At 51.6% G+C, this 13950-nt stretch overlaps 2 protein-coding genes across 2 annotated transcripts; both read left to right on the top strand.

The window, feature by feature from the left end:
- Nucleotides 1-4298: 4298 nt before the first annotated feature.
- On the top strand, nt 4299-6016 carry LOC112857206 (metallothionein-2). Its single transcript, XM_025920493.2, has 3 exons — nt 4299-4446; nt 5027-5092; nt 5764-6016. The coding sequence occupies exons 1-3, from the start codon at nt 4419-4421 to the stop codon at nt 5853-5855; spliced, it is 186 nt and encodes a 61-aa protein (XP_025776278.1). The 5' UTR covers nt 4299-4418; the 3' UTR covers nt 5856-6016.
- A 5337-nt stretch (nt 6017-11353) lies between these two features.
- LOC147573443 (metallothionein-2) lies at nt 11354-13065 on the top strand. The gene is made up of 3 exons (XM_086689394.1): nt 11354-11509; nt 12083-12148; nt 12820-13065. Exons 1-3 carry the CDS (start codon nt 11482-11484, stop codon nt 12909-12911), a joined length of 186 nt encoding a protein of 61 aa, XP_086545520.1. The 5' UTR covers nt 11354-11481; the 3' UTR covers nt 12912-13065.
- Nucleotides 13066-13950: the final 885 nt, after the last annotated feature.

The raw sequence follows: 13950 nt of genomic DNA, 5'->3' as shown, positions 1-13950 counted from the left end.
TTCTCGCTTCTGTTTTCCTTTGCGTGCCCAGGAGGGCTGGGGTAGCGGATTGGACTGGAAGTGCAGAAACCTGGGTTCTGTCCACAAATGTTAGTCCCTAATAGACTGAGTGCCTTAAGGCAAGTCACGTTACATCAACGAGATTAACTTTCTGTAAAATAGAAGAGCCAGAGGATATAAAGGCATGAGGACTGATCGGTCCGTCTGTTATCATGTCAAGCGTTGATGGCACAGAAACTTCTCAATCCAGAATTTATTTCTTTAATTATAAGTAATCTCTAAGCCCAAGGTGGGGCTCAAACCTCCTACCTGAGATCAAGAGTCACATGCTCTAGGGACTGAGCCAGCCAGGTGCCCTGTCAATCCAGAATTTCTCATGCTCCATGGTTTCTCTGCCCAACCTCGGATCCTCACCAGATTTTAGGCTTGAAAAGTGACTAAAGGGAATTGGAAAACAACTTCTCACCTGTTTGAATCCTACATGGGTAGTTTTTACTTTCTATGCATCACAGACTAAACCTTGGTAAAAATAAATTAATTTTACAAAAATGCCATAAAAGAACAATATGAAGCTCATGTATTTAGATTGGACACACATAGTTTCAATAAATACATGAAGAACAAAATTAGAGATTTTAAAACACTGCGCATATATATGTTCACTGAAGGTGTTCACTGAGCACTAGAAACAATTCACAAATTCCCCAGTGCTGTGGACCACACACACCTGAGTAGCTATGTCCTGGATGTCCTTCCCCACAGAGAACTTGGCTTGCTCCCTGCCACTGTGCCACTGACAGGACACCCAGTACCCCTGAGAGCTCCCTGTTGTGACTTGGCTCTGAGTCTTTGGAAGTTCCTCCCCAGGTCAGGCTGGGATCCGCCCCTACAAAATCTGCCCTTGGCAACTTGAAACCAACAAAGTCACTAGGGAATTGGAGACAATTGCCCAGCCATTTCCCCACAAGAGGGAGGCCATCCAAGAACTGGTTCCAGACGAAGTACTTCATGTCTGTCTGTGCAGGGTGATGGCCAGTCCTGCAGTTTGGAAGTCTTTGCGGTGTTTATTAGGCAGGAGAGAGGCCTTGAGTGACTTGTAATTAGTGCCAACGGTTAGTCCCCCGGGGCTCTCTGTGGAGGGAGTTGCTACTTGATGTTCAATCAAAGAGAAAGTGAGTCATGTGGCCCTGAATCAGGACCATGCTTGCCTGTGGGTGCCGGGTGTGAAAAGGGGATTTATGAAGCCAGCCCGTGCCCAGAGCATGGGCTTTGCTGTCAGGCAGTCTGGGTTCACAGCCTCCTTTGTCACAGGTGGAATGACCTGGGCAAGCTGCTCAACCTTACTGAGCCTCGATTTCCCCATGGAAAGGAGATTCGGTCTCTATGTGGGATTAAATGATAGGCTCCCGGCTCCCGGCTAGGGCTTAATAAACAGTGGTCATTACGTCCACACTGACATTCATGGAGAGGGAATCCTACTGAATCCCAATAAGCTCTTAGGGAAAGGGTCCAAGAGTTTGGAAGCATTACTCTAGGCTGGAGGTTAAGGGTGGGATTGGAAATTTGCTGACCTGGTGCTGGAAGGAGGGTGGATCACCAGCCTAATGCTCCCAGGGACAAGATGCTGCCACGGCATTTGGACAGACACAAAAGTCTTCACCATCCTTCATGCCATTTCGTCTGCAGGAGTCAATGAGAGAGTGAACATGCAGGGGCTGGAGTAATCATGCCGTCTTCAGAGAGATTGAGCCAACTGTCTAAGGTCACGCAGCAACCAGTCAGGGGTCTGAACAAATACAGCTGGCCTCAGGCCCTGTCCACAGCTGGCTGATCATGATGGCACCGGGTGCTAAATATTGCCTCTCACGATTCAAAGGTGGAAGGGCCTCTGGAGATGGACCAATGGTGCCCCAGCTTGAGAGATGGGACACTGAAGCCCAGAGAGGTCAGAGAGCTAATGTAGAGGATGTGACTGCCAATTCAGTGCTCTCCCCACTGCTGCTCTGTGCCAGGTGTTCAGCGTCCTTACTTTTCATGTGAAGTCATGGTGTGGGGAGGAGGGTGAGGGCATGATGCAAAGCCCATGTGAGTGCAAATCCTACCCATGTCACTTACAGCTACGTGACGTAAACCTCTCTGGCTTAGTACTTCCACTGTAAAAGGGGCAAAGAAAGGCACCTGGCTCAAAGGATTGAATGAGTTAATACGTGTAAAGAACTTAGAACAGTGTCTAGCACATCATAAGTGATCTATTAATATTAGCTATTACTTTATTTTTATTATACATAGCATAAGGCACATTTGTTACCTCCTGACAAATCAGCCAGGCCTGGGATGCTATTACTTTATTATTATCATGCATAACACAAGGAGTATTTATTTACCTCAAATCAGCCTGGCCTGGGGTGCCAGGTTATGGGTCCTGTGTGGTCTTTATCAATTGCAGGAGAATGTGGCCCTTGGGCAGAGAACATCATTCAGTCGCCCCACAAAACTGTGATTGGAATTGCAGGTATAAAGCCACGAGGAAGATGCTCTGTGCCTTAGATCAGGCACCAGAAGACACCTACCATCTTTTTAACATTGTACTTTGAAATGATTCATATTTTCTTTAATTTATTTTTTTTTTAATTTTTTTTTCAACATTTTTATTTATTTTTGGGACAGAGAGAGACAGAGCATGAACGGGGGAGGGGCAGAGAGAGAGGGAGACACAGAATCGGAAACAGGCTCCAGGCTCCGAGCCATCAGCCCAGAGCCTGACGCGGGGCTCGAACTCACGGACCGCGAGATCGTGACCTGGCTGAAGTCGGACGCTTAACCGACTGCGCCACCCAGGCGCCCCGCATATTTTCTTTAATTTAAATGAAAGACAAACTTTTTTTTTTAATTTTTTTAACGTTTATTTATTTTTGAGACAGAGAGAGACAGAGCATGAACAGGGGAGGGGCAGAGAGAGAGAGGGAGACACAGAATCCGAAACAGGCTCCAGGCTCTGAGCTGTCAGCACACAGCCCGACGCGGGACTTGAACTCACGGACCGTGAGATCATGACCTGAGCCGAAGTCCAATGCTCAACCGACCGAGCCACCCAGGCGCCCCATAAATGAAAGACAAACTGTTTATGATTACTAAAAATGAGAATCAATCTTATCCTAGACATAGAAGATAAACAGAAAAGTATATATAGTGTATGAAAATATACTATATAAATATATATGTATTTCACTTATGGATCACTTCATTTGCTACCCATAGTTTGAGGTGGCAGCTTGCTCTTATTGAAAAGGTCTCAAGTAGTAGAGAAACATAGACATACCTAGGTCAAAGTCAGGGTTATCTTTCCCCAGGGAAGCTGACTGGATTCAGATCAGTGTCTACTTCTAGCTGTGTGACTTTGGCCAAGTAGTTTAGACTCTGTGCTGTAGTTATCCATTAACAAAAAGGGCTCAAAAGTAATAGTAATTCCCTGTTGGGGTCTTTGTGAGGGTACACATTTCAAAAGTGATTATAAAATGGCCTGGCACATAATAAATGCTATGTAATTCTTGAGATGCTTAAAGAGTAATAACTACTTTTCTTTGTTATTTTCAAGCCAGGTCTCCCTATTACCTAAAAGAAAGCCTCCTTTGTGGGCATCTTACCCATTGGGCAAGTGTGGGGCCAAGTCTGGAGTGCGGTGCACCTGAAGGCTGTCGGGAGCACTAGATTTAACCCAAAAAAGGACCTGGAGAAATGTGCCCATATATCTTTTCCCGCCTGGAGAACGGACAGAGGCAGTGGTCTGTGTCCCCCAAACGGTGTACAGGATAAAAGGGTCCGAAAGCCCGACGTGGGGCCGGAGAAGAGACTTGCCAGGCAGGCAAAGGTCACGTCCACCCCCCATCCTCTGCACACAACTCTCTCAGGTGGCTCTGCACACCCACCCTCTGCCCCTTGCCCCCGCCAAGCCTGGGTCTGGAAGGAGAGGCCGGGGTTGCACACGGGCTCCCGGAAAGAGCGACCCCGGGGACACCTGCAGCGGGCCTGGGTGGGGAAGGCGGCGAGGACCCAGGCAGAGAGTTCCCGGAACCGACGGGAACGGGGGCGGCGGCCAACCGCGGGGAGACCGAGAGGGGGCGGGCAGGGAGGCTGGGACACCGCGTGCCGACCCCTCCGCGCGGTGCGCACGGAGCCCGCCACCCTCCTGGACCGTGCGCTCGGCCCCGCGGGGTGCACACAGCACTGCCAAGGACACGCCGGGCCGCGCGCTCTCCGCGGGGCGGGTGCAAGGGCCGGGGCGGGGCCTTTGCGCCCGGACCGCCCGCTCCCGCTATAAAGCCGGCCCGCCAGGGCCCAGGCTCCACCACACCTCCAGCCATCAGCGGTGTGCCTCTTGTGTCGCCTGCTTTGGACTTCCGTCGTCACCTCGACTCCAGATGGACCCCAACTGCTCCTGCTCCGCCGGTAAGGGCCCCCGGCTCTGAGTCTTAGGGTGCAGTTTCCCAGGCCCGGACCGCCTGTTCTTGGGGTTAGAAGAGCGACTGTTTTGGACTTGAGCTGAATCCAGTCGTGGGCACGTGGGCACCTGCTGTGCTTTCTCCCCCGCCAAGCCCCTGAGAGCATTTCCGTTCTCTCTCTGCCCCCTGTGTTAGAGGGGAGGGTACTGCGGTCACGGTCACGTCGAAGCCTCCTGTTGGTCGAGGGCTGCTGACCTGGGAACACAGTGCTCTGTTCAGGCCTTGGAGCCACCAGCACTTGATGGGAGGTGGGGCATTGCCTCCAAGGGGTTCAAGACCACAGGCCCTGGTTCTACTCTTAGCCCTTCGGAAGGCCCGAGACCTTCCGTGTGGAGTAAAAGCCGGAGGGGACCTACCTTTCCTAGCACCGCAGAGACAGGAGTGGGGCTGCCCTTACCCGTCCTGCGTGAGGAGCGAGCTCCTGGTGCTGGGCACCGACCCGGAGGCCGCAGGGGGCGTGTGTTGCCCACCCACTGTGGCTCCTAGGCCGCACTTGTGCTCACCGCGTCTCTTTCTCTCCCTGGCAGGTGGCTCCTGCACGTGCGCCGGCTCCTGCACGTGCAAAGAGTGCAGATGCACCTCCTGCAAGAAGAGTGAGTGTGGGGTGTTCTCCCAAGGGGGCTGGGCTGGGTCAGATGACCCAGCTTCTCTACATCCCCTTCCCTCAGCCCCTGACTCAGAATTGGCACTGAAAGTTCCTGCAGATAAGATGGTGGAGTCCCCACCTCATCCTAGAACAGGGCAACCGAGGCCCCTGCAGAGAGGTCAGCAAATCGTGTCAAGGATGCAGCCAGCACCAGAACCTAGGTCTCCTGCCTTCTGAACCCTCCAGTGTCCTGACACTTGATGTTCATGAATTTGATGACCACGTGTGTTGTCTCTGACCTGGTGCAGCCCTTTCCTCTGCAGACAGCCCAGAACTTCCCTGGCCCTCCTGGGTGCTGGTAGGCAGGGGGTGCCCCCTCTCTGACCTTGAGGACTTCCCTCGCGTCACTGTGTGGTTCAGGGGGGCAAAGGACTAGCCTCCATTGTCCCTGGAGGCCCTGTCTCTGTGTCTGCAGGCGTTCTGCCCTGTCCTGGAATCAGATGGGGGCAAGGCAGCCTCTTGCTAGGGGGTAGGACCCAGTTGTCTAGGGACAGAGCAGGCCATCCTCAACCCAGGGCCCTGCAGGGCTGGGGGCAGAGCTGTGCCGGGCCCGCTGTGGGAAGGGAGGTTCCTGGTGACCCACTTGGGCTCTGACCCACTCGGGCCTTTCTCCCCCAGGCTGCTGCTCCTGCTGCCCCGTGGGCTGTGCCAAATGTGCCCAGGGCTGCATCTGCAAAGGGGCATCGGACAAGTGCAGCTGCTGTGCCTGATGTGGGGGAGCACCTGTTCCAGATGTAAATAGAGCAACATGTACAAACCTGCAGTTTTTTTTTTTTACTTTTTCATTTTACCATGACCTGTTTGCTACATTCCTGTTTCCATAAAATACATGACTTATAACAAAACTTGAATAAAATAAAAGTTGAATTTATTATGGCTCTCTTTTCATGCTTTGGATATAAGGGACCTCATATTCCCCATGGCTGGAGTGGAGGATTGGACCATAAGTGCAGAGACCTGGGTCCTGGACCCCCAAGTATTAGCCCCTAACACTCTGTGCCTTATGGGAGTCAGGTTACCTCTGAATCAGTTTCTTGGATGAAAATGAAAGTATCTAGATGCCCTAACAGTATGGGGCAAAACAGTTCCCCTCAATCTTGTGGGAAGTGTTTGTGGTCTACAACTTCTCAATATCTAATTAGGATTCCCTGCTGAGCTTTGATCCTCAGCAATGTTAGGCTTCAGAAGTACTCCGGAGGGTCGCCTGGGTGGCTTAGGTGGTAGAGTGTGCAACTCTTGTTTTGTTTTGTTTTTTATTTTCTTAAATTTTCATCCAAATTAGTTAGCATATAGTGCAACAATGATTTCAGGAGTAGATTCCTTAGTTCCTCTTACCCATTTAGCCCATCCTCCCTCCCACAACCCCTCCAGTAACCCTCAGTTTGTTCTCCATATTTATGAATCTCTTCTGTTTTGTCTCCCTCCCTGTTTTTATAGTATTTTTGTTTCCCTTCCCTTATGTTCATCTGTTTTGTCTCTTAAAGCCCTCATATGAGTGAAGTCATGATTGTTGTCTTTCTCTGACTGATTAATTTCACTCAGCATAATACCCTCCAGTTCCATCCATGTAGCTGCAAATGGCAAGATTTCATTCTTTTTGATCGCGAAGTAATACTCCATTGTGTATATATACCACATCTTTATCCATTCATCCACTGTGGACATTTGGGCTCTTTCTATACTTTGGCTATTGTGGATAGTGCTGTTATAAACATGGTGCACGTGTCCCTTCGAAACAGCACACCTGTATCCCGTGGATAAATGCCTAGTAGTGCAATTGCTGGGTTGTAGGGTAGTTCTATTTTTAGTTTTTTTGAGGAACCTCCGTACTGTTTTCCAGAGTGGCTGCACCAGCTCGCATTCCCAGGAGTGTGCAACTCTTGATCTCGGGGTTTGGAGTTGTAGGTTCAAGGCCCACGTTGGGTGTAGAGATTACTTAACTAAAATCTTTAAAAAAATACTCTGGGGATGGAATCTACCTCCCCACTTGTTTGACTTTTCTTTACAGGGCTTGCTTCTGACACACTTGAAGGACCAATTTTTATTTTTTATTTTTGAGAGGAGAGAGAGAGAGAGAGAATGAGCCAGGAGGGGCAGAGAGAGGGAGAGGGAGAATCCCAAGCAGGCTCCATACTGAGAGCGAGGTGCCCAATGTGGGGCTCAAACCCACAAACCCTGAGATCATGAAACTGAGCTGAAATCCAGAGTCGGATGCTTAACCGTCTGAGCCATCTAGGCACCTCCCAATTTTTACTTTCTGACACAGATTCAATTTTTGGCAAAATAAATTACTAAGAAAAAACTTTAAAAGGCACAATTTACAAAACCCATGTTTTGATTCAACAAATTTCCCTCTTGTTTTGAGGAACAAAATAACAAAACGTTTAAAAACTGCAAACGACACATGTATTCATCAAAGGTGTGCACTGAGCACTAGAAACAGTTCACAAGGTGTGTGGACCACATACACCTTGAGTAGCACCGTCTCCAACACCCGCACAGGGAATCCGTCAGTGTTGGCTTGTCTAGTGGCACTGACAGGACACCCAGTACCCCTGAGAGCTCCCTGTTGTGACTTGGCTCTGAGTCTTTGGAAGTTCCTCCCCAGGTCAGGCTGGCATCCGCCCCTACAAAATCTGCCCTTGGCAACTTGAAACCAACAAAGTCACTAGGGAATTGGAGACAATTGCCCAGCCATTTCCCCACAAGAGGGAGGCCATCCAAGAACTGGTTCCAGACGAAGTACTTCATGTCTGTCTGTGCAGGGTGATGGCCAGTCCTGCAGTTTGGAAGTCTTTGCGGTGTTTATTAGGCAGGAGAGAGGCCTTGAGTGACTTGTAATTAGTGCCAACGGTTAGTCCCCCGGGGCTCTTTGTGGAGGGAGTTGCTACTTGATGTTCAATCAAAGAGAAAGTGAGTCATGTGGCCCTGAATCAGGACCATGCTTGCCTGTGGGTGCCGGGTGTGAAAAGGGGATTTATGAAGCCAGCCCGTGCCCAGAGCATGGGCTTTGCTGTCAGGCAGTCTGGTTCACAGCTTACCTTGCCATTTCTCGGCCACGTGACCTGGGCAATTTGTTGACACTTACGAAGCCCTCATTTCTTCATTTGTATAAGGGAGATGACATTTCAATGTAAGAAATTAAGTGAGATAGTGTCCTGGCTCCTGGCTAGGGCTTAACAAACAGTGGTCATTATGGTCACTACAATATTCACACTGTCATTTGTGGAGAGAGAATACTTCCAGCTCCCAACATGCTCCAGAGAAAGACTCTTTGGTTTGGAAGTATTACTCTGGAGGCTAGAGATGGGATTAGAAATTTGCTGACCTGGGGCCCAGGGGAGTGTGGATGTCCAGCAATAAGCCCCTAGGGACGGGATGCTGCCACCGCATTTGGACAGACACAAGAATCTTTCCCATCCTTTACGTCATTTGATCTGTACAGGAAACAGTTAAAAGCGAACATGCAGGGACTGAAGTGATTGTGCCAACACCAGAGAGATTAAGCAACCAGCTCCAGGTCACATAGCTCCTAGTCAGAGTTATTAATTTATATACTACAGCTGACCTCACCCTCTGGCCACCACTGGCTGATCATGATGTCACTGGATGCTAAATCCTACCTCTCATCATTCAGAGCTGGAAGGGTCCTTTGAGATAGATAGTCTAGTTGTGCCCTATCTGGAGAGATGGGAAACCGAAGCCCAGAGAGGTCGCAGAGCTCTGCAGAGGATCTGACTGCCCTCTCAGTGCTCCTCCCACTGCTGCTCTGTGCCTCTCTGTCCTCACCTTTCATGCGAAGTCATGGTGCAGGGTGGAGGGGGAGGGCATGATGCTACAGTCAGCCTGCATGAGTGCAACGCCCCCTCGTGTCACTTACAGCTGTGTGACGTAAACCTCTCTGTGGCTCAGTCTCCTGCACTATAAAAGGGGAAAAATAGTAGGGCGGTGGCTCTTAGAATGAGATTATTTAATACATGTAAAGAAATGAGAATGATGCCTGGACACAGTGAGTAATCCATAATGTTAGCTATTATTTTATTAATAGCATTCATAGCATAGGAGACATTTCTCTACCTCCAGAAAAATAAGCCCAGCCTGGTGGGCTTAGCTGCGTGTCCTGTGTTGTCTCCATCCACCCAATGAGCATGTGACCAATTGTCCAGAGAGAGTTATCCTCTCTTCTCACACAAGAAGGGTCGGCCCTAGGGATATAAAGCCATGAGAAAGACAGTCCAAGTCCTCATAATAGATACAGATGGATGCCTGCCATCTCTGCTGTCCTCTGCAACCGTATCTTACTTAACATTTTCTTTTGAATGATTCATATTTTTTGAAATACATTTATATGAAAAGCAAAGTCTTTTACCACTACTGAAAGTGAGAATGAGTTTACTTCCAGACACAGAAGTGTGCTATAAAATCATGTACCATATATATATGTATATATGTATATGGAATATATGTATATATATGTATATATACATATATACATATATGATATGTATACATATATACATATGTATATACATATACATACATATATATGATACATATATATCATATATTCCATATACATATATATATACTCCTTTTGTTTCACTTTGTCACTCCCAAGATTGAGCTTGACACAGTAGAGTGGAGCTAAAGACATATCTGCGGGCCAAAGGGAGGCTTTATCATTTACTTTCTTTCCCTCCAGCAGTGGCTGGAACCATATCCAGGGTACCACCTCCCAGCACCGTGACCCTGGGTTAGCTACCTTAAACTCCATGTGCTGTGTGCACTTTTGCCTTTGGGAAACTGGCTCGTAACTAATGTCCCCTTTATGATTGCTGTTAGGGGGGCACCTGGGTGGCTCAGCTGGTTAAGGGACTGACTCTTGGTTTCTGTTCAGGTCACAATCTCTCTGTGAGTTCGAGCCCCACATCAGTCTCCGTGCTGACAGTAGATTGGGATTCTCTCTCTAACCTTCCCTCTGCCCTTCCTGTGCTTGCGTGTGCTCTCTCAAAATAAATAAATAAACTTAAAAAGAAATTAAAAACATAAAGGATCACTGGTAGGGTTCAAATAGCCAAGATGAGACACAAGGATGGGAACAGACTAAATGCTATGCAGTTGCCAGGAACACAAAGAGGGACAGAACCACTTGTCTTACTTTGTTATTTGATGCCGGGTTCACCTATCACATACAAAGATCCCTTCCCATGCTTTGGGCACCTCCATCATGAGTGGGGTGAATTGGTAGGGCTGAGGAAAGCCCCTAACAAGTCTAGGCGAAGGAGCACCCGGACAAACGGGCCCACACATCCCTTCCACGGTAGAGGATAGAAAGAACGAAGGGAGCCACAGGCCTGTGCTCACGGCGTTGCTGTGTACAAGACAAACACGCCCTAAGGGCCACAATAGGGGACCTAGACAGGCAATGGCTGGCAGGGAAGGGAGGAGGAAGTCACTAAATACTAGGTAATTCTTGGAATGCTGAAAGGGAAATGACCACTTTTCTTATTTTGTTATTTAAAGTCAGGTCTCCCTATCACCTAAAAGAATCCCTCCGTTGTGGGCATCTTACCCACTGGGCACCGCCTGGAGTGGGGTGCATCCGCAGGTTGTGGCAAGCCCTGCTTTTAACCCAAAGAAGGGCCCAGACAATCGCGCCCATATATCCTTTCGCGCCTGGAGAACGGACAGAGGCAGTGGTCTGTGCCAGCCAAACGGTGTACCGCATAAAAGGGTCCGAAAGCCCGACGTGGGGCCGGAGAAGAGACTTGCCAGGCAGGCAAAGGTCACGTCCACCCCCCATCCTCTGCACACAACTCTCTCAGGTGGCTCTGCACACCCACCCTCTGCCCCTTGCCCCCGCCAAGCCTGGGTCTGGAAGGAGAGGCCGGGTTGCACACGGGCTCCCGGAAAGAGCGACCCCGGGGACACCTGCAGCGGGCCTGGGGTGGGGAAGGCGGCGAGGACCCAGGCAGAGAGTTCCCGGAACCGACGGGAACGGGGGCGGCGGCCAACCGCGGGGAGACCGAGAGGGGGCGGGCAGGGAGGCTGGGACACCGCGTGCCGACCCCTCGGCGCGGTGCGCACGGAGCCCGCCACCCTCCTGGACCCGTGCGCCCGGCCCCGCGGGGTGCACACAGCACAGCCAAGGACACGCCGGGCCGCGCGCTCTCCGCGGGGCGGGTGCAAGGACCGGGGCGGGGCCTTTGCGCCCGGACCGCCCGCTCCCGCTATAAAGCCGGCCCGCCAGCGCCCAGGCTCCACCACGCCTCCAGCCATCAGCGGTGTGCCTCTTGTGTCGCCTGCTTTGGACTTCCGTCGTCACCTCGACTCCAGATGGACCCCAACTGCTCCTGCTCCGCCGGTAAGGGCCCCCGGCTCTGAGTCTTAGGGTGCAGTTTCCCAGGCCCGGACCGCCTGTTCTTGGGGTTAGAAGAGCGACTGTTTTGGACTTGAGCTGAATCCAGTCGTGGGCACGTGGGCACGTGCTGTGCTTTCTCCCCCGCCAAGCCCCTGAGAGCATTTCCGTTCTCTCTCTGCCCCCTGTGTTAGAGGGGAGGGTACTGCGGTCACGTCGAAGCCTCCTGTTGGTCGAGGGCTGCTGACCTGGGACACAGTGCTCTGTTCAGGCCTTGGAGCCACCAGCACTTGATGGGAGGTGGGGCATTGCCTCCAAGGGGTTCAAGACCACAGGCCCTGGTTCTACTCTTAGCCCTTCGGAAGGCCCGAGACCTTCCGTGTGGAGTAAAAGCCGGAGGGGACCTACCTTTCCTAGCACCGCAGAGACAGGAGTGGGGCTGCCCTTACCCGTCCTGCGTGAGGAGCGAGCTCCTGGTGCTGGGCACCGACCCGGAGGCCGCAGGGGGCGTGTGTTGCCCACCCACTGTGGCTCCTAGGCCGCACTTGTGCTCACTGCGTCTCTTTCTCTCCCTGGCAGGTGGCTCCTGCACGTGCGCCGGCTCCTGCACGTGCAAAGAGTGCAGATGCACCTCCTGCAAGAAGAGTGAGTGTGGGGTGTTCTCCCAAGGGGGCTGGGCTGGGTCAGATGACCCAGCTTCTCTACATCCCCTTCCCTCAGCCCCTGACTCAGAATTGGCACTGAAAGTTCCTGCAGATAAGATGGTGGAGTCCCCACCTCATCCTAGAACAGGGCAACCGAGGCCCCTGCAGAGAGGTCAGCAAATCGTGTCAAGGATGCAGCCAGCACCAGAACCTAGGTCTCCTGCCTTCTGAACCCTCCAGTGTCCTGACACTTGATGTTCATGAATTTGATGACCACGTGTGTTGTCTCTGACCTGGTGCAGCCCTTTCCTCTGCAGACAGCCCAGAACTTCCCTGGCCCTCCTGGGTGCTGGTAGGCAGGGGGTGCCCCCTCTCTGACCTTGAGGACTTCCCTCGCGTCACTGTGTGGTTCAGGGGGGCAAAGGACTAGCCTCCATTGTCCCTGGAGGCCCTGTCTCTGTGTCTGCAGGCGTTCTGCCCTGTCCTGGAATCAGATGGGGGCAAGGCAGCCTCTTGCTAGGGGGTAGGACCCAGTTGTCTAGGGACAGAGCAGGCCATCCTCAACCCAGGGCCCTGCAGGGCTGGGGGCAGAGCTGTGCCGGGCCCGCTGTGGGAAGGGAGGTTCCTGGTGACCCACTTGGGCTCTGACCCACTCGGGCCTTTCTCCCCCAGGCTGCTGCTCCTGCTGCCCCGTGGGCTGTGCCAAGTGTGCCCAGGGCTGCATCTGCAAAGGGGCATCGGACAAGTGCAGCTGCTGTGCCTGATGTGCGGGAGCACCTGTTCCAGATGTAAATAGAGCAACATGTACAAACCTGCAGTTTTTTTTTTTTTACTTTTTCATTTTACCATGACCTGTTTGCTACATTCCTGTTTCTGTGAGATATTTGAATGACAATAAATCATCTAGACTCTTCTGGCTCCAGGTGTCTAGCAGTGTGTTGGGAAGGTGGGACTTGTTTCTAGTTGGGTTAAAGGGGACCTGGGTTGGGGGAAGTTGAGGGGGTGGGCATGGGAAGTGGGGGTAGGGCAGGGTTTCCTGCAGTCTGGCTGGTCCACCTCCTTTGAGGCCCTTCTTTGACAGCCTTGACAGCCTCCACTGCCTTCCAGAATGTCCCCACCCTTCGTTGTATCTGTGTCACTACCCGTATTCACTCAATAGCCACCTATGGTGCATCCAGTGAATACACAGGCATTGGGTTCTACTTGTCGAGGTCACATAGAGCTTACAGACTGTCTGGGAGAGAGAAGTTCTGAATCGAAAATACATGTCTGTGACTGAGCATGCTGTTGGGTCAGCCCAAGTGGGGAGACCTGCCATGGGAGCTGCCTTCCTGTCAGAGGGGACTGCTTGAGCAAAGGCCCTGATGTGTAGGCCCACATGGCTGGGTAAGTGTGCGAATGGAGTGTTCCAAGTTCACTTCGGAGACCGCGTGTCTCCATGTGCCAGACTCCTCACCTGGCTGCCCTCTGAGCCACTTGGAGGTGGGACAGGGGAAGAGAGGACCACACCAGGGTCCCCCTTTCCTCTTCCCAGCTTCCATTCTGATTTCTTAGGTGTAAGATGGGCTGGGGAACCCAGATTTTAACAAGGACCTAAGGTTGTAACCCACTGGAGCGGTCACATGGAGCATTTAGTGAAATGAAATGAGCCTCTGCCAGGAAATATTTCCACCCTGGTTGGAATTTGAGGCCAAGTCCCCCAGTGTGTGGCTGCCTGTCCTGGGGGCCAAGAGAACACGGAGGTACCAGGTTCCTGTCAGTCTGTGGAGGAAGAGGTGGGTAGGCCTTGCCCTGCAGGATGTG

Source organism: Puma concolor, chromosome E2, assembly GCF_028749965.1.
Source record: "Puma concolor isolate L17-30 chromosome E2, mPumCon1.1.hap2, whole genome shotgun sequence".
NCBI classification, from domain to species: Eukaryota; Metazoa; Chordata; class Mammalia; order Carnivora; family Felidae; genus Puma; species Puma concolor.
The sequence above is the reverse complement of the archived record's forward strand: the minus strand, read 5'-3'. Positions and strand labels throughout refer to the sequence as shown.